Source organism: Echeneis naucrates, chromosome 8 (assembly GCF_900963305.1).
Source record: "Echeneis naucrates chromosome 8, fEcheNa1.1, whole genome shotgun sequence".
Lineage (NCBI taxonomy): Eukaryota > Metazoa > Chordata > Actinopteri > Carangiformes > Echeneidae > Echeneis > Echeneis naucrates.
Window position 1 is genome coordinate 5,774,355 of NC_042518.1, and position 21,124 is coordinate 5,795,478.

General features: G+C 42.5%; 1 protein-coding gene across 8 annotated transcripts in view; it reads left to right on the plus strand.

Annotated features, from left to right (window-relative positions):
- Window positions 1-490: 490 nt before the first annotated feature.
- Window positions 491-21,124, plus strand: part of LOC115047523 (inactive phospholipase C-like protein 2) — a 65,615-nt gene continuing 44,981 nt past the window's right edge. For all 8 annotated transcript variants that reach the window (XM_029508507.1, XM_029508506.1, XM_029508508.1 and 5 more), the window contains exon 1: window positions 491-1,394. In XM_029508507.1, the coding sequence (XP_029364367.1) occupies window positions 1,122-1,394 (273 nt within the window). In that variant the 5' untranslated portion in view covers window positions 491-1,121. The remainder of the gene's footprint in view (window positions 1,395-21,124) is intronic.

A 21,124-nucleotide genomic window follows, 5' to 3' on the forward strand; every position in this document is an offset into this window, starting at 1 on the left:
ATCAAATCGTTTTACTTATACAAGAGTGCTTTTTTTTTTTTTCAATTTAAATTTTTCTATAAATCGGATTTTCACAGAAATTTGATTTCATTTGTTTTTTAGAGAAGCGCCCTCCTGTGGAGACTGAACAGCTGATGGCAGAGAGAGTTTGTGAGCGAGTTTTTGCTCCATGCAAGACTTTAAAAACAGCCGTGACCACCGGACTGAGGTCTGTACCGGACTGTGGTCTGTACCGGACTGAGGTGTTCACCGGACTTTGGTCTGTACCGGACTGTGGTCTGTACCGGACTGTGGTCTGTACCGGACTGAGGTCTGTACCGGACTGTGGTCTGTACCGGACTGAGGTCTTCACCGGACTGTGGTCTGTACCGGACTGTGGTCTGTACCGGACTGAGGTCTGTACCGGACTGTGGTCTGTACCGGACTGAGGTCTGTACCGGACTGTGGTCTGTACCGGACTGAGGTCTTCACCGGACTGTGGTCTGTACCGGACTGTGGTCTGTACCGGACTGAGGTCTGTACAGGACTGAGGTCTCTGTCGGACTGTAGCTCGACTCAAACTTCACGGAAACTTCCAACATTGTCACGCCTGACGGATTGATCCGTGATTGCGCGTGCCCCACGCTGGATTTAATCGTACGCGCACGCGCTGATTTCAAACACGGGTTTGCGCGCTTGCTGCGTCCCGCGGATGCAAGAGAGAGGGAGACATAGAGACCCACAGACTGAGAGAGAGAGAGAGAGAGAGAGAGAGAGAGAGAGAGAGAGAGAGAGAGCTCTCAGGTTTGCAAGCACTGCAAAAGTGTAGAAGCCGTGAGTGCGTTCAGAAGCGGACGTGGTGAGCGACGGAGATTTTGCGGGACGAGGAGACGGCGGAGCTGGCGGCGAGCACGCGCTGCAGCAGCAAACCCCAGCTGAAGTCAGTGTTTTCGGCGTTTTTCCAGAAAAGAAGGCGTCCCGACCACCCGGCACCAGGCGGCACCGCGCACCCAGATCATGGACCGGTGATCCGGTGAAGGAGAACCAGAGGACCCGGACGTCAACAAGTCAGCTGCGCCGTGAGAGAATGGGCTGTTTTTCCACCACGGACGGGGGGGCTGCTCTGTAACACCGGGCGGATCATGGCAGGGGTTCACACTTCAGATGCCGTGTCGGGACATTTCACGGATCCGGCCGGCCAGGGCGCGACCAACGCCGGGGGAACGCCGGGCGACGCGGCCGGTACCAGGGCGTACCTGGAGGTGTCGGCCGCCGGCCAGGGCTACGGGGCTGAGGGAGTTTTTACCAATGGACGGTACCGGGACCACGGCAGCCCGAGGACCGGGAGTGCCAGCCGAGATAATTCAGCCGAGAGGAGTCAGGGAGCTGGAAACACGCCTTGCGGCATCATGAAGGTTGGTTGATTGAAACACTTAATTCTCCTCGTCAACGATCCTCAAGGTGACACAGGGGAGGATTTCTGTTTACCACTGTTCCACAATAAAGCCCAGCAAAGCAGAAATAAGCAATTAAACCCGCCATAAGCTCAGTTACTTACAGGACTCTTTAGAGTTCCACACGGTACGTTTGTTCTAGCAACTCTCCAAAGAAGTTATGCAGGAATCATGCAGAATTAGACCCAACACCCTCACAGAGACGGACACATACCTCCAGCACATCTTCTGTATTTCGGCCTCACATGTGGATGGAGGTCCTTGTGTTTCTAACATACTTTACAGCAGACAGTCCGTATTATTAAAGTTCCCCAAACTTTTCAACCAAGGCCGAACGTTAAAAATGGAGTCTGACAGTTTGCATTCTTTGGAGTCATTTGTTTTTTCAGCACTTACCCAACAAAGAAAAACAAACAGTGTGATACTGCCACCTGGAATAATATGGGAGCTTACAGTGAGCATGTTGTGGTATTTGTGGCTGTAGCAACAATATTCAAATTCTTCTGTGGTGTGTGTTCAACTTTATAGAAAGAGACATAAAGTTTTTATTGGCTGAGCTGCCGCACATCGGTTACTTTTGAAGAATTGAAGAATAAGGAAGAAGGTCATGGTGGAAGAGAAGGTGCACAGATTTTGAAAACTTGAGCCTCATTTAAAGCTGATCTGTGGGCCAGCTGCAGGGCGCCTCTCTCAGTGACACATACAGGCATTTTAATACATCTGATAGCTTGCCTCGCTCTATTTTGGACTCCCTTTACACGACTTAATTAGCTGATCTTCCACAAACCAACATAAGCAAGTTGACAAGCGTCTTTTACAGCATTTGCAGCGTCTCTTCGTCTTATGCTTTAGTAGACACACGACTGTCGGGTTTAGTCTCCAAGCAGTGTAGTCTCTCTTAGTATGACAGGCAGCATCATGGGGTCCTTGGTGGAGACAGAAGCACGGCGTAGGTGGGACACACTGGAGAGTTGCGTTCTGTCAAATCAAACCCAGTTTGCTTAGCAACTGACACAAAACACTGGCTAATTCTTTGTTACCCCCATTATTTGATTCCCTGTGGATGTGAGCAAATGCAATGCACTCTCCTGCAAACTGTTAGTACGTGCAGCCCATCAGATGCACAATCTGCTGGTTAAATGTTAGCAGTTCCGAGGAATTCAATTAAAAGTAAATTCTCATAATTATTTTCATCCTTTAAGTTCTTTCATGGTATTTATTATTTACTACCACTAACATTTGGTTGTTGTGAAGAAAAAAAAAAAACCCAAAAAAAGAAATCATATGACTCCCTTCTCTCCTCACAAAATAATCAATCCACTTCTGTGAGGCTAATGAGCAAAAGGAGACAGGAAAGCTGGAGGGGGATTGTGCTGTCTAAATATGATTGATCACAAATCTTCAAAGGCTGCTTCTCTGAGCACCATGTTCATATGTCAGTAGTAAGTGGCCCTGCTGAGCTTCGCTGGCACAATTTGAGAAAATTCATGTGTGTTGTCTCCCGGACTAACCAGGGAGGGCACCCAGAATGAGTTCATCAGTGCAGAGCCGCAGAATCCAATATTGCTCCTGAAGCCATACAGCCTCTAACTGACAGGAAAGGAATAACCTGTGTAATAATGTGGAATTCAGACATATCAACGCTATAGTCTACACACCTCATTTTGTACGAGTGGCTTTCCTACACTTGCATGTCCACTGACATTTGTGCGGTGCATTTGAATGCAATGCACTTGGTCAGATAAAGTGTGAACTCCCTTACTTGAAGGACAATGACTAAACTAAAGTACAGGAAGGATTCCTTTTTTGTATAAAATAAAAAAATATGTCATCGCACAATGAACTGCTGTTGAGTTTAATTCTCAGTCGAAATTTTCACATGTCCTTCGTAGCACAGAAGCGAACTTAGCATTCCTACGTCCAGCAGGTGTGTCTCAGTCAGGTTTAAGCACATCTATAAGAGATGCGTTGGACATTACAGTCACGATGTGGTGCAGACACAGTTTGAACAGCGAGTGGAGGGTAACTGGGTCAGCCATGCTATAGGCTTCATGTAGAACTTCTGCCCACCCACTTACACTTGAGCAGCACTTAGTGGCGTGTGTGCACGAGTGACGCTTCCAGAGGTGAAGGGGCTTTGGGTCCATGGAAATGGAGGAGGCAAATGAGTTATTACAGCTCTGCGTTACCTCATTAGCTTGGCCCTTGACATGCAAAGTTTGTCTGTTCCTTAAGCGGGCATCCAACTTTGGCCTCTCACCATTTCCTCAGCCGGGGTGACAGTGTCATGGTGGAGAGCCTGTAGAGTGACTAGAGGGTAGTTTGTAATGGTAGCCTGGTTATGTAATGCTGGGCTGTGGACAGCTGCAAGGATGGCTCCAGCCTGACTACTGGGTGAAGGGAACTGACAACCAGCACAAGCAGAAAGGAAACAAACAGCTTTGTTTGTTTTTTTTTTATAACCAGGAAGATAAAGATAACACTATTGCATTTAAACAGATTCTGCTTTTCTTTTATGATTCATTCCCAAAACTTTAACCTGAGCAGCAGCAAAGGTCAAACATTTATTTACATAGATCTGGAAGAAGACAAAAAAATGTAAAAATAAATAAAAATACACAGTCCATGGTTGGGTTAAAAGTAATCCAAAAAGCCCATCATTAACTGTGATGTAACACTGTTAACATCCATGGGGAATAAAGATCAATACAGATCACACGGGTATCAATTCATCATGCGTGAAGTTCTACCTGCATCCACCTCCGTAATATCCCTCCATCAGCCCAGGATATCAATTCAACGTCTCCTTCATGACCTCATATAATATATGAACCAGAATGACCCAGTAAGGCTCTCCATCAGCTCAAAGGTGTACTGCAATTCTTAATAAGGGCCTGACATATATGATTGCGTTATAGAGGAGTCAATCCTGCCAGCTGAGAGCCAAAGCTTCTCTGAGGGAGCGAGAAAAGAGAACATCCAAGAGGAGGAGATGGGGGGTGATACTTTGATTACCACAGGTTGAAATGACGAATGATTCAAGCTTGAAGTTTTACCAATTTTATTTAGGTTGACTAGAACTGGGAGGTGGCAGCACGGCAGCATAGTGTTTAGTGCTGTTGACCCACAACAAGAAGGTTGTGGGTTTGGTTCCCGGCCTGGGGCCTTTCTGTGTGGAGTTAGCATGTTCCCCGTGCTTACGTGGGTTTCCTCGGGTTCTCCAGTTTCCTCTCACCGTCCAAAGGCCTCATGTTTGGGTTAACTGGTGACTCTAAATTGTCCGTAGGGGTGAGTGTGAGTGGTTGTTGGTCTCTGTCTGTCTCTGTGTGTTGGCCCTGTGATGGACTGCTGACCTGTCCACGGTGCATCCCGCCCTTGCCCACTGTGAGCTGGGATTGGCTCCAGCACCCTGTGACCTGGAAATGGATAAGCGGTAAAAGATGAATGAATAAACCTGATTTAACTGAGGTTAAAGGAGAGTTTGTGTAACCGTGTTCCCGTTTTTTTTTTTTTTAAACCAGGAGCTTTCAGAATTCAGTTTGATACACTTGCAGACTTTTGTGGACTTTGATGGAAAGTGAAGCATTCTGCCACATACAGCACAAAAAATAATGTCAGATAAGCAGAGAAACCCAAATCGCAATCACGCATTCGTCCTCCTGTTTGTATGCTCACAGACCTTACAAATTCTTGGAATTCTTGAATTCTTGGAGACCAGCTCTCCAGTGGCACCTTGGGTTTGCCGAGACAGCTCATAAACTGAATATATGTAACCAAATGACGGTGAAGTAATCGACTCTATATTCAAAAAGTGTTTAACTTGATGTGGTATTTATTTCATCAGTAATTAACGTATTTCGATTTCATGATTTTTGCGATAAATTGTGCTGCAGTTTTAAAGTGACTTCAGATTTTCTCAAATATCCGTCTCTTACAGCCTCTAGCTGCTGTCTCACACATTTCTACTGTGTGTGCTTAAGACAGCTTCTGTTTTAAGGCAGCAGCTAACGAATATTGATTATTTTCTCATTGATTCTTGTACTCTATTAAGCATGTGGGATCTGTGAAAAATGCCTGTCACAATAACCCTGAGCACAAGTTGACACTGTCGCAAATCTTGTTTTTATCTGAACAACACATCTAAGCCAAAAACAATACATTTACTGTGATTTTAAGACCAAGAAAAGCAAAAAATGTTCACGTTTCATAATCTGCACCCATTAAGCATTTGAGATTTTTGCATGAAAATGATTTGTTGAACATGTAATCATGTTTCATGGATTATAAAAATTGTTGCCAATTGATTTATCTTTCCTATTTTAACAACTGCTACGCAACCAGTTACTGCAGCCCCACATTGTTCACTAGCACGTTTCACTGTGGTGTCAAGACTCAAGCTACAAGAAATTTGGCACCCACAAGCTGATTTATATCAAAATTATTAGCATGTGTGCTACTGTGCACAAGATTCATTGTTCTCATACCCATGTTGCTTTGTATTCAGCTGCATTTATTCCCTTTCCTCCTACTTTAAAAAAGTTACTTGTTTCTATGTGTGGCATTTCCTAAGTGTAATTACTAACCTGTCCGGCACCTGAATAGACCCATAGCTGCGGGGATTTGTCAGTCAGTGTCTTAAATTTCTGCCTCCTGATGGATCCCATTGTCAGGCTGCCTCTGTTCCTGGCTATTGTTTCCCTAATGTGAGATTTGGCTGATTCCCGGAAGGATGGAGGACGCCTCAGTACAAGCCCGAACAAATAACACTGATTACATATAGTGCGATCATCTGCGATGATGATGACGGCAGTGATGAGAATTGGAATAAGAGCCCATCCACGCTTCACTGCTCCTATCACAGGCTTTATGCAAAAATAACTGCCCCTTACTAAGTTGTAATTTAAAGTTATGGAATATGGGAAGAGATGCCAGAAGTTAGGCCACAGTGATGTCTCTTTCAAGGATTTTCAAGAACCCAAGTAATTCCCATGTCTCCTACAGCAGCAGCAGCAGCAGCAGCAGCCCATACTGAACGCTTGGATATTTTTGGAAAACAGAGATCTGCACTGCGTTGAAAAGGCAGCAGATGATGTGAAGTGGTGATTACAGCTGTCTGGGGCTGCTGAATCATCGCTTGCTCTCTTGGCTGGTTCTCTCAAAGCAGCAATCTGCAAAATACAAACATCTCAAATGGGCCTCTTTGTGTTTGAATCTGCAGTTTAGTGTCGAACAGAGAGCAGAAAACATCAACAGTTTTATAAAGGTCACTCACCCGCAGAGAAACACTGTGCTCAAGAGCCCCAAATGCATTCCTTGAAACATGAGAGATTAAAATCGCACTGGAGGGAACCTAAACAAAGGGGAGCAGTGATTTATGTACGTTTTATGATTTTATGCAGCTTTTTATTTCACTGTCATTTGAGTCTCTCAGAGCTGTATTGTTGTTCATTTTAATTTCAAAACAAAGTATAGAATATAAAGAGAATCACGAACGCAAGGTGACAGAGTTGAATAATAATAAAGTTAAATAGAGCAGAGCCACAGTTTGAGTGTTTGTGGGAGATATGGATGGCACTTATTTGTCCTTATCTGAGCTGTTTTCTGAGGCTTGATTTCAAACAGATTCTGCAGCAGCTGACAAAAAAGGACGATCACGATGACCCAAAACTAAACGTGCAGTTGGCTGTACCAGGGTGGGGTTAGTGATGTCCTATCTTGATTATCCTTGTGGAAACTGTGCAGCAGCGACGACACCACAGTGTCAGCGGGCCGTGTCCTAACGGAAAAATCTCTGGGCATTGTTTTCATCGAGACGGCGCCATGAGTTTCGTAGAGTGATGTTGACTCAATCATATTGTCACCTCAAGGACATAAATAATATAAATAAGGATGAGTAATATTTAGATTTGTCAAGCCAGAGGTTTCATCTGGGCTGAAGAGAACAGGGGTCTGATGGATGAATTGGATAATATGTTTGTGGAGAGCAGCTCCACCTGGCTTTGCTCCGACATGTTTTTTTTTTTTTACTGCCGGTAGAAGATAAGGCACTTCCTTGCAATGGCATTTTTTCTTCTTTACTAATGTGCAGTAAGACAGGAAAGGGATGTGACAGTACACTCAGAGACTTACCCTGTGACTCATGATGATGAAACTGTTTGCAATGTTCAAAAATACAATCCAATATGCCAAAATAAGAAAAAGTTGCATGTTCATTTTTAAAACTCTTTCAACCATTTGACAGAAATGTGTAGCTCAATAAAACATTATAGGGTGTAGAATGTGAATGACACAGGATGTCATCTTTGTGCGGAGGTTTATTTCGAAACTGCTTCCAAAGTAGGGGAGCAGTGTTGAGTTAATTTAACACAAAGTCTCACTTTGAATTGTTGCCCAGTGTGCAAGACATATAAAAGCTTTTAGAAATCTTCATTACAAATGTGTCTGGCTGAAGTTCAAAGATCCATCCAATAGAGTGACTAGAATCAAAGCTAGCATGAAGTGCCTGGGAATTGTACATGACACACACTGTCTTTCTGTTCATAATCAAAAACAAAACAAAAAAAAAACACACAACACATAACGAGTCAGTCCCATTAGAACAGGAGGCATTTGGTGCAGATAAAATGAACTGAAAAATGCAGATCTATTGAACTTGTAAAAGTTGTATCAGCAAATTTATCACCAGAAAATGTTACATGTTTACTTCTCTAGCCGTATCAGTCAATCGATCGTCTCATAGATGTATAACAGAAAAAATGGAAAACAAGTGAGCGATTCACAAGGCTCTCCACTTCCTGTTTTGCTTTTGTGGCATTTACCCAGAATACCTCTGAAATTGGGGATCCCCGAGCAGGTGGTGTAGCATCGACCAACTTTAGTGCAATTTTCAAATTTTCCACTCAGCTAAATCTGCTTCAGTAGATCCTATGAAAGTGGGGGATAGATTGAACGTACGCATGAAGTTTATTCAACAAAGTCAGGTTTAATTTTTTTTTTTTTTTCCCCGCTGCTGCCGCTCTCCCGCTCTTTTCGTGGTGATGCATTACACTCATTCCTCCAGTTTTTATATCCTGTCATGTCACAGATACAAAGCGTGAATTCCAGGTGTCCCGCTCGTAATCCCACAGGTGGGAAGTAAACACAGCAGAGTTTCTTTAAGCTTGGTTCATAATGAAACTGAATTTAAAATGACAGGAAAGGGGAATTGTACAAGGCAAGGCCAGTGCTGCGTCCTCAACAGCCTTGCTTCATTTCCTCAGATAGTCAATTTTTGAGGCTTGGCAAGCTGGAGGGAGCTCGCTGTTTTCACGTCCACACCATTTCATTCTTCTGTTCCTCCTGCTGCAGCCCAAGGTGGTGTCGCAGAGTTATCTCAGTGCCTGAGATAGAGACATATATGAGAGAGAGAGTGAGTAGTTCTGGAGGAATCAGGGCGTGTCTGGATGTGGATGTGGAGGTGGATTTGTTTCTTTTTGTGCATAGAAAGTGACATTCGTGAAGTTAAAGGTGACTGTAGCAGATACTTTGCTGCAGCTCTTCTCACTAAAGTAGAGGAAAGCTTCTAAGAGGAAGGGGAATGTGAGAAACAAATCCATGACAACTGTACACTGAGTAAAAAATAGATGAATGCAGACTAATCATGGAAGTTATGACCAGAGAGGAAGGAAGTGATGTGACTGACTCTGACCCTCTTGGTGGATTCGCACGAAGGCATTTTCAGAGTTGCTGAGATGTTGGGAGGATCATAGATGCCATACAGCATCAAAGTATAACTTAATTGTGTGTGTATACACGGACATGGAATAGCCAACAAGCCAGAGCAATCTTGACCTTTTCAACCTTTCACATGGAAGTACACTACACATCCCTTAGTTGGACCACCTTTAGCTTTGATTACATCATGTCCCAAAATTTATTTCCATCCAGAGTTGCATAAATTTTTTTTGCCAAGATCTTGTATTGATGATAGGAGAGTGGGACCGCTGCACAGAGTCTTCTCCAGCACATCCCAAATATTCTCAATGGGGTTAAGATCTGGACCCTCTGGTGGCCAGTCCATGTGTGAAAATGATGTCTCATGCTGCTTGAATCACTATTTCACAATTTCAGCCTGATTGATCCTGGCATTGTCATCTTGGAAAATGCCCAGAATATATCAGGGAAGAAAAAAATCCATCGTTGGAATAACCTGGTCACGCAGTATATTCATCTATAGCTGAAAGCAGGTGGGGTGGGCAGTGTACATAAAGACTCAAAGACCACCATCCGTGCACGTTCACCGCTCGGTGCTCCTGATTCCAGAGTGAAAATATTAATTGTTAGCCAAAGTCTTCCTTCTGATTCAGCACTATTCCTGCAGCACTCTTTGGTAGTATTTCATCGCAGGTCGGATACAGAGTGTAAAATGATGTTTGAATTCCCCCAGTTTGGAGTGGAGACTTTTATTCTGCAGCTACGGTAAAGACCCCGTCTGGTTTTCTTATGTCAGGTTTCTGACGTTATTTCTCCCTCGTCACTGTGGATGCCGGTATTACTCCAGGGCTCTCTGTTCTGCTTTGCTATGTTTGCTTTCTTACTTTCTTTTTTTTTTTCTTCATTGCATTATGCCACTTTTTAGGCCTGTTTAACCTTGCACCATGTCAAGATCCCATCCGCCTCAGACCTCAGCTTTTTTATAGATTTTTTTTTTTATATATATAATCGCAAGCTCACTTTGGTATTCACCCATTTTGAATGAGGAGGAGCACAAAGCACTTTGTTGTTTCTTATTCAGATCTACAAAGCAGAACAGCCTGCTGCATTTTCGAGTTGTTGCTGATAAAGATCATGCAGACACTATTCTATGATCACGTTTCTGCTGATAAAGATCATGCAGAGACTATTCTATGATCAAGTTGCAGCTTTCAGTCACCTAACCAGCACTTCTATTATCTCACAAAAATGATCCGTCGCATTTGAATCATTAAATGCGTTACATATTTGCTCTGATCTGTTGTCTGTTGTGTTCTGGATTTATTTTACTACCTTTTTTCAGCGGGCCTTAGTCTTGTGTGGTTGTGAAAACTTGATGCAAAACACACAGTGCATCATACAGTACAGATATTAATTCATATGAGAAATGTAACTGATATGTTATAATATGAGCAGCTTTAAATCCTGTCTGTCTGCTTTACTCTACATCTCTTTCGCCACTGCGGTTGATATTACCTAGTGGTACGGCCCAGACTTTGCCAGCATTTCACAGATGGTGCCATTTTTCTTTCACGCCTGGCACAGATGGCAGAAGATGAGGAAATTATGGGCTTCAAGCACATGAGCTGAGTGTGTGTGTAATGGGAAGGCGATGTGACGTACAATTAAACTGCCTTGTTTGTTTTAATGATTGACCCTGTTTGTCTTTTTTTTTGTTGTTGTTGTTGTTGTTGTTGTTGTTGTTGTACAAAATCAACTTCACCGTGTGATCAGAGTTTGTCTAAAAGGTAACTGTAAACCAAGTTTTCATTTCATTATGCAGTTGGTGGTGTTCCTTCCGTTTTAAAATTACTTTACGCCTGACCTTTCGAGAGCCACCGGTTTTAGTTTGTGCTTCTACCAAAAAATCTGACTCCCATGTCTTTTTTTTTTTTTTTTCCAAAGCTGGGTTGTGACTGGGTTGTGACAAATTGAAAATAAGCATGTGACTTCATTGATGAGTGATTCTTCAGGTTGTGTAGGTGTGTGACACCTACACAACCTGGACATGAGATAGAATGAAACTGGGCAATCATCAATCTCATGCATTGGATTGTGTTTAAATTTGACTGCCAGGTGCACGGATGTTACTGAGGCCATCTGCCTGTGGCTTGTTTTAAAGATGTTCAAATCGCTGTTAGCTAGGGCTCCATGTCCTGATTCATACCTCAGGGTGTCCTTTTGTGGGCTATAGTACAAGCACAGGCATGTCACTCACACATTCCACTGATGCTCACACTCACACACACACACACACACACAAACACACACACACACACACACACACACACACACACACACACAAACAGACGTAGACCTTTCCCTTCTGTATGAAATGAAGGAACACAGTTTGAGGCTTATTGTGAAATTCTAGTTGTGTGTGTGCATGTGCGCGCGCCTGTTTTGCATATTTGCAAGACGACACTGAATGTGTGTCGTTCCTGACAGAAAAGGGCTTCGCTCAGCTTTAAGGCTATGTAAGATGTAAGTTTGGGGACTGGAGGATCAGGCGGTCCCGGCCCTCTATCTGTTGTGGGCCTCTGGCCTCAGCTGGTGAATGCTCGGACAATCACTTTGTATATTTATGTTTTCTCCACAAGTACGCAGTTTGTGTGTGAAGGGGGGGGAGGCTAGGCTTTCGCTGTGACTTTGAAATGAAGCCTTTTATGTGTGTTTCTTCACAGTGAAACATGTAGGGGTCTCGAGAGGGACGGATCCGGACTTTACACTGAGGAATGTGAAACTGTGCTGTCAGCTCTTCCCTGGAGCAGGGAAAATGATCGGGAGAGAAAGAACCACCATGACAGAGTTTGTTGATGTGGGTTTTTTTGTTATCATAAATTAAAAGACGGCTCAAATGAACTTTTCAGACTTCTCAAAAAGCTCATTTGCTTGAAAATCACCCAAGTAGGTCAACACCCTAACCCTATGATGCAGCTTATTTTAACTCAAATTTGAAGTCTGGAAATGTAGGATTTTTGGTGTTTGATTGAATCTAATCTCCATGTAACTGAATGAATCTTATCCAAGAGCAAATGCAATCTGTAGTTAGAGCACAAACTCTACCCCCGCCCAAAAAAATAAAAATAATAATAAATTAAGAGTGGGGCCCTTTAATAAGTTCCTTGTGCCAAGGCTTCCTTCTATTTGGGCATCTTATTAATGCCATTATGTAATGGGAGATTCCAATTAGCCTGAACAGAGCAGGTCAGTCTAAGTGGGTACAAATTCTCGGTACAGGGTGACCCAGTTGTCAACAGCCTTTACAAGGTGTGCGAGAGGAATACTTGCTGTCCTGACCCTTTTTTTTTTTTTGTTTTGTTTTGTAGAGGAAGAAATAGACTTTTCAGAGGTCTGTACCTGGAATCAAATTCCTATTTTTGTCTATATCTGCACACGTACACGCGGGATCGTCTTGGAGGTGTAAGCACAGGAGCGAGCATAAAACTTAAGTGCACGATTGTGTCAAAAGGTTAGACAGCCATGCAGTTGGGAAGTTGGTTTGGTAATCAGGGAGAATTAAGGCCAGTGAGTATGTAGCTCAGATTGTCAGTGGGCTGCTGGTTGCTGAGAGGTGTGGGTGGCACACAGCATGAGCCAAAAATAAACATAAGGATCTCATTTAAACTGATTTGGTGCTCCTAACAGGGGATGTAACTGTTACACTGAAGCATTTGTAGCTGTGATCATTGGAAAGCAGCTTGCTTATGAATAATCTTAATCAATTTGCTTAATTTGCTTTTGAAAGATTTAAATGTAACCTGATCTTTTTGTGTTGAGCACATTAAGGGTTTTATTGTTGTTGTTTTTTTGTTTTTTTTAAACCGGATTTAGAGTTCCCTTGTTCTGAAGATTAAGGCTTTTGGTGGATAAAAAAAAACAAAAAACAGAACAAACACCTTAAAGTGAACTAAATCTAATTTGTAAAATTAAGTAGAAAAAATTTCTTTAGTATTTAAGGTACATCTTGGGGATGCACTTGGACAAATCATCAGCGTTGTGTCCAAAATATTTCCTGAGAGGAATATTTCAATATTTTTCAGAAACTTCATTGGACGGCATGAGAACATCGACTCATTGACATGGTCCCAGCAAGCTTAGCAAACAGCGAATGTCCGGGCAACAGTTTTTTTGTTTGTTTGTTTTGTTGTTCTTTTGCAGATTAAACAAACAATATGTAATGTAATTGTTAACAAGCGTGTCATCTGCTGTTTCTTTTTCTCATTGCTTCTATTTTTTCAGGGGGTTAGTTAAGTTACGCTGCCAACATGTTATATCAATAAGAGCAGTAAAAAAAAAAAGAAAAAATGCCTGGATGATACTTAAGCTTCCTGGGATTTCCAAAAAATTATTGGAATGTAACGTGTCCAAGTTGGTGTTAGATAGCCTAAAAGCCTGGTAAATTGTAGCATTAACCAAAACTAGTTTTTAAAATGAAAATGCCAGATCGTAAACTCATATTTTTGAAATCTGATTTATCTTTGTTTATGAAACGTTGTGCACTGTGCTGAGCTAAAAGTTAAAATGTAAAACCTCACATCCAAAGCAGATGAATGGACACAGATGTGATGTGTTGACTGTTTAGCTGCCATGGGAAATGCTGGATGAGTACTCTGACATACTTCTTCCTAAATACTGCTGATTGGACCTGGCATGGATGGTAAATGCCCCACGCTGGACTGGCAGTGAGAGAATAAGATACCGATCAATATCCTGACTGCTCTGTTGATTGCTGCTCACCGAGAGAAAGATAATGAAAGGGAAAGACGGGGAGAGGGAGAGCAGAGTCGGACGGATGATGAAAGGTATGAAAAGGAAGAGGAATGGAGAAACTGAGGGGGCACTGCCTGTTCCACAGCTATTGGCTATTAGCACCTAGAGTTGGCAGTAATCCTGAACAGTCCTCTCCCCAAAGCCCAGTCACGAAGCAGAGGAGCTGACACACAGATGAAGGCACGGAGTAAAGATGCCATACATTTTGCATGATCAGACTTCGGCGAAGAGTGCCTCTTACCTTCCTGTCCTCATTTAACCTGCGCACAGCGAGGGCCCCGTCTTGCAATCCATCATAGGTATGAAATGGGGAAGAAAAAAAAAAAGAATTTTTATTACATGTTTCCAACTGAGAAAGGGAAAAAATAGTCGAGTGAAGGCTGGGCAGATCCTGTTTGCCTCGAGAGTCTCTCGCAAATGTGTGTTCTTTGGCAGTCATAATGTGGCATCTTGAGATGAAGTGTAATAACTGGTTTGGCAGACAAAACAAAACTGCAAGTGCATGTCCATCAGAATGAGATTCTCAGTCACACGGATTGTTTTGTACCGTTTGTGTGTGTGTGTGAGTGTTCTTATGTGTTCATTAAATCGTATGCTCAAACTGGTGCTGAAACACAGATTTATATTTATCTCCTTATAATTCTCCTTCTGCCTCAACTGTGACTCATAGTTGTGTGATATTTTCTTAAATGAGTGACTCCCACTGCAATGTGTTAGTGATACAGTAGATTTAGTGCATGAAACTGGACTAAATCACACAAAACTGTGTTTAAGGCTGCAATCTGTGATTTACATGCTTGAAATAACTGCCAGTTATTTTCTCAATTAATTAATCAAACAATGAATCATCACAAGACAAACTCTAATCTAAAGCTTTTGCTTGAAATGAAAAAAATTATAACTTGATCATTGGCTAAATATTTGAATAAAAGTTTATTTAAAAAAACTTGTGAAGGCTTCACTGATGAAGAAACCGGGTGGTGGATGACTGTCTGCTTGTGGTTTTAGGAGTTGTATGTCTTTGCCCAATCTTACTTCCCCCCTTGTTCCCCCCTCCCTCATTAAATTATCAGTTTCGTTCAAGTCACACACTTTACCCTCATTGATTGGCCAACATAGAGAGTGAAGGTCCATCTTTAGGGGCCAAATCACCAGTAGCACCTTTTATCAATGGACACTAAATAACTGATGAATTAAGTGTTTTTGTGCAGTTTAATGCAAACAGAAGGTGCAGCTGGTGTAACTGTTGGTGTAACTGCAGATGAAGAAACAAAAATCACAACGGGTGACCAAATGAGTTCGGGTTGTGAGAAAAATGCGAAGCATTCCAGGAAACTGCTGGATGTAGAAATGAGAACGACAAAAAAAAGCACACGTCTAATGGATGCCAGTCATCCTCATCACGTTTTGAATTAGTATTCACAGACATCTCATGCTGAGACTAATAGAACTCCCTTAAGCCTTGTGCATGTGTGCATGTGTGAAGAGTGAAGGAAACAGGTGCACATTTCCCCGTTTGCCTGTCTTTGTTTACATTGCTTGTGGCTGTACGGAGGGTATTTGGGGGGTGTGTGTGTGTTGTTGTTTATACTGTGGAAGGAACATTCATGGTGCTGGAGACAATGGCGGCCCCTGTGGTGCAGCCTCAGCCTCTCTCCTACCTGCATCTTCCACACTACACTTGGCTCCAGAGACCCATAAAACCATTATGTGGCCGTGCACATGCACTCACTGTTTCATTGAGTGGAGGAAGAGAGGGGAGAGGAAATAATGAGAAATGGAGGTCTGGATGTGGATTCAGGTAAAGCAAGGTGGGGGGGGTCAAGTAATGGCAGAGACAGAGAAGCAAAGGGACTGTGATATGTGACATGAGTCTGGATAGGTCAAGGTGACGGAGAGAGCTATATATTTGGGCGGTGGGGGAAGATTTACGGGAAGAAGGACATGTTGGGGGGGGGGGGGTAACATGATGGTAAGCTAAATCTTGAGGCTGGCCAGGCGCCATTAGATTAGCAGATAAAGGCACAGCAATCTGATTAGAGGCTAGTTTATCAAAGAGTGATGCTGGAAGTACTGGAGTGGAACACGGGTGAAGGCCAAGCCTGCACATCCCAGGACCATCTCAGACATCAAGAGCACATGCACACGCAGTGTTTGTTAATATTGTTAAATGCTTTCCTGTCTGAGCAGGAGTTTGTCCTTGTAAGAGTATGTGCTCCTCCTCCCTCTCTTCCTGCTCGACCCCTCCCTCCCACATCCCGACTCCTCACCAGACAGTGAAGAGATACAGGCAGAAGAGACGGGAGGATCACATTTCCCAGAGTCAACACTGCATAGGAGATATAGGAACCTGGCGGGCAGCTATCAGTCATAAGCCTCTTGCCAAGCACCTCCACAATCTCCTTCCCCACTTCAAGTATTGATCTCAGGCTGACAGGAATTGCGATCGCCAGCAGAGATGTAGCAGTGTGAGTGCCTGCCCTGCCTTGTGTTATGGCTGTCATGTATGTAGGGCCATTAGCATGCTTGTGGTCAATTGCCACAGCTCTTATTGATGGAGCTCTTGACTGGAAATAAATTGAAATAGAGGTCTGCACGATGGAAATGCCCCTGACTGGAGCTGAGGCTGGAAAGTAAGGGAAGGTAGAGGGGCCACACATGCCAATGGGGCCCCCGGCTTTTAGAACACAGAGAAAGAGGACAACTTTCCTCATATTGCTTATTTTAAGCGGTGATGACATTCAAATATTTAAAGGAATTTGAATGTATATCTAGTTTTGATGGCAAATTTATAATATAGTGGAACAGATGCCAGTACAGAGCTGACACCAGAGTGGTTCCCACAAATGACGTGATTTACAAAAAACACTCCGATTTATTTCCAAGCTTCCCTAAAATAGCATCAGTGTTTTAAGTGGCATGTTCTGTCAGCCATGAAAATTTCAGGCCGTCACAGATAGCGTGTCACTGAATAACCTGAATAACCTGCTGACAGCTGAACTGCATTATTTTAGCTCAGCAAAGATGTCAGTGCATCATAGCTTTTTTTTTTTTTTTCTTTTTTTTTTCAATCTGGTTGCCTCCAGACATCTTCTGAGCTAACTATCATAAAATATATATATAGATCTACTGCACAGACCTCTGTAACAGCTAAGACATGCTCTCCTTTTCTGGCCTCTCAAGCTTTCTTTCCCGTGGCACACAATTCACTTTCAATAACAGTTTCTGATTTGCTATCAAATTCATAGTAAATTGTCAAGTAAAGAATTTTGACATGGCTTGTAATTTTTTGTTAAGAACAGTTCAGCGGGTAACATGACCACTTTTGACGTTTTGATGTTTCCTACTGACTCATCTGAGGTCTTTACACAACAGGAATGTGACAGCCGGTGGACACATACCGTATTCGTGTACAAATCTGAATGAGAAGCTTCAGGGAAATTTCCAAAACCATTCAGGTTGCAGCTTTGCCTCCTCTCTCTGCAGCGCTGCTTGCATATCAATGAGAAACATCTCCCATGAATTTCTTTACCTTTGCAAGATGCTCGATGGAGGAGGCACATAATTTCATGCCTCTAGTCAAACATCCATTGAGTGTTAGTGTACTCATCAATCCCCCTGCCCCCTCCCCCCTCCCAAAATCTGATTTATTCCTCGAAGGGAGACTGCCATCGTTATCTGACTGACTGGTTTACGCAGTGATTTTCCATTTTAGTCATCAATCAGAATTCATTCTGCTGTTGATTAAACCTCATCTGCATCCAACAGGCTGCAGTGTCTGCTATTATACTCTCAGTCATATCTGTGGCGAAACATATACCCATAATTGTAAAGCCTCAGCGGCTCATATGTGCAGAACAACTCCTATATGGAGGCCAATAGATAAAACATGTCTATAACTCTGGTGTGAAGCACGACTGAATGAACAAACATTTTCAGTGACTGAAAATGTTTTCATCATCTGAATCTCAGAGAATGTGAGAATGAACTTCAAGATTTTATAAATGGGCAATCAAAACACTGTGTTGACAGAGGAATTACCATTCAAGCTCCTTTGTTTGTATGATATTGTTGTCTGCTAGTGTCGATATGGACTTGTACCTCTGTGTCTAGTTTGAGAGTACGACAGAAAGTAAAAGAGGATGTACAGCCAGAAGTTGTTTTCTCTTCACTTTAAAAAGCAGAAGCTGAAAGCTACAGTCATCTGGAAAAAGTGGTGAGTTGGCTGTATTTCTGCGTGCATGTTTGTCTGAGAGGGAGACAGAGAAAGAGGAGAGACAGAGAGAGGGTAAGACATCTGTGAGTTGACAAGGTTTTCTTCTTTTTCTGGTTTGTATATTGAAGAAATGAGGGACACTGGTGGGAGACGGAGAGTGAACTTGGGCCGTTATAACAAACAGACGCTCGAAACCAAAGAAGATACACGAGACACGGGTTGGTCGTCGCCGTCCAACTGGTGTGATATTGTGCAGTCTTCAGTCAATATTTATACTTTGCATTCTTGCATTATGCTGACTCAGCACTCAGAGAGAAGGAGAGAGAGAATCCAAAACAGATTTTACAAAGACCAAATTGCACACCCCCCCCCCTCCCGTCCTCACTGATGTAACATGATGTGATAGAAATATGCGCTGCAAACTAAAATGAATCCTGACAGTGTGACGGGAACATCATGTGGGTGAGGGAAAAAAAAGCATTTATTATTATGTATATGTATATATTTTTTCGCCTCTCCATCCAGACAGAACTCCCTTTCCACTTTCATTATCTGCCCCTTTCACACTGCCTGAAATAGCCACTGTGCTCGAGAACACCCACAGCTTCACCTACCTTCTCTTACATTCTTCATCAACCTGTATAATGATTCCTTTCTGCATTTTCACAGTGTTTGGGCAGAGTTAAGGCAGGATGACTCATTTCACAGTGTCCGTTGTTTTCCTCATGCACCGGCAGCACACACTGAGACTGGTGTCCTTCAGACCACCTCAGCAGAGCTCAGGAACTGGATGTACCAGCCTGAGTGAGTGATGCTGGACAAGGGAAAAGCCACGTAATGAAAGGATTTCTGTAACATGTTCTGCCGCTACCATGAAAGAACCAATATCCTGCTTTCTAATAGTGGATATTATAATTGACTTGCTCACCCTCATTAGCTGTCATGCTGGCTACGTCGTGGGCATTCAATGAATTTCGAAATTTTTGAAAATTGCATTCAAAAAGAAGGGCATTGGTGCAGATGGCTTACTTTGCATGTCAAGTGACACAGGGAACACACGTAGCCGGCAGGAGAGCAACAATCATGGTCTCATCCTCCAATCATCATTTTTGGTAAGTGCACAACAGCAGACCTTGATTTGTTGGCCTGAAATCAGAGCTAAAATGGCTGATTAATGGCGATACTTGCCTCCTTTGTATTTGCTGGTCCACAGCAGTTTTCCACTATTTTCCACTATTCTGCACTCATGCTGATGGGGAAGGCTTTAGATGACATTTTTCTACTCATGTTGTGAATAATTACGTCCTTTATTCCCTCTTTATTATCTGTGTAATGCATTTTACTGAATTACTGAACTCTAACTCACTTAAATGTTGCATTAAGGCACATATGCAAAGTATAAAGAGGAGAGAAGAGACAATGTTCTTTTAACTGTCCGTGTTTCCAAATTTCCAGCCAATCCTTGTCCTTTTGTGTCCGATTGAAATTGTTCCTTCTGTTGGCTCTTCAGTAGCTGACCTTCTTTGAGTGTAAATTAACAGATGAAAGGCACCGTTGGGTTGCTAGGCAGCCAGGCCACTCTATTAACCTCTTTGTACATTTCTCTCTCCAGTTCAAATTAATAAATTACAGTACAAACACTGGGAGAACACATAAACACAGCACATCTGTAAATACTCCAGTGTACAGTGCTGCCTTAATTATCCTACCTTCATTCATATGGATGAGGCAAAGATGAGATAATAGACGCACCTCTGCGCATCGTGCACAGTAGCACAAACTATTCACACAATGCGCCTTCTCACAACCACAGACAAGATGTGTATTTGGCATCTGAAGTTTTTCCGTCAGTTTTTACCGATAAGTATGAACCTTCGAAAACAAAACAAGAAAACAAATTAAATGACACAGACTACAATTTGTTTTCTTGTTTTGTTTTCGAAAAAACTCATTAACAAGGAATTCACAGATTCAGTGGAGGTATAGGCAAGGCTAAGGCAAACTTGGTTAGCAACAGCAAAGTGGAAAAATGAATAGTCAACAAATACAAAACAATCAAACAATCATAAATAATGCATGTAAGAGGAGAAGTTGCTTCGATCTAGCAAAGCACAAACCAACGCATGCAAACTTTAATGGACAGCAGCCAGCAATGGTTGCTACTAGAGACAGGATCATAAATTGACTCAACAGGCCCTTTTGACTTTTTTTTTTTTTTTTTCTCAGCCCACCTCTAGTGAGAAGTAAATTAGGGATTTTACGTTATCACTAACAGATCAATGGCTTGGCATTGTGAGACGTCTCTCTGTTTGCTACGGTAGACGGAGCATTTATTTATTTATTTATTTTTTTTTGGTTCACCATTTTATGTGTGTTCAAACAGCGTGTGCAGATTGATCCACTCCATCCTCAGTGGAGCAATAGTAATAGTTTCTGTGGCATGTCCATTACTTTCTAATAATAACTCAACAACACAATGCATTTTATTTTATGGATGTGCAAATCACCCTTCCTCGACTCTAAATCTGTCAACGATGAAGCAAGATGGTGAAGACTACAAAGCATCTGAAATGTGTTCTTATCTGTATGTAAGGTGAAGTCTATAGGAATAATTTCATTCCTTCGTCCCACGTACAGCAACGCTCTCTTGGTTGGAAAGTGACAGTGCTGTGTCCTTCTCACTAACAATGTAATATGATTATTCAGTTAGATCCAGATTTAATTTTGTCTTCCCATGTGCTCAAAGTTAACACACGCGGGCTCTTTGTTGCTGCTCATTCAATTTGTGCAGTTCTCTCAGCAGAGGAGTCACCAGTTTGGACAAGTGTATTTTTGTTAAAACCACTGGCTTAACTGTGATAAGTGTTCTTACACAATCAGTTTTCTTCAAATCTTCGAACAGCACTGCGTTTTCCGTGTGCTGTAATTAGTTTGACTGTTGGGATGGCGGCAATATATAATATTTCCAGAG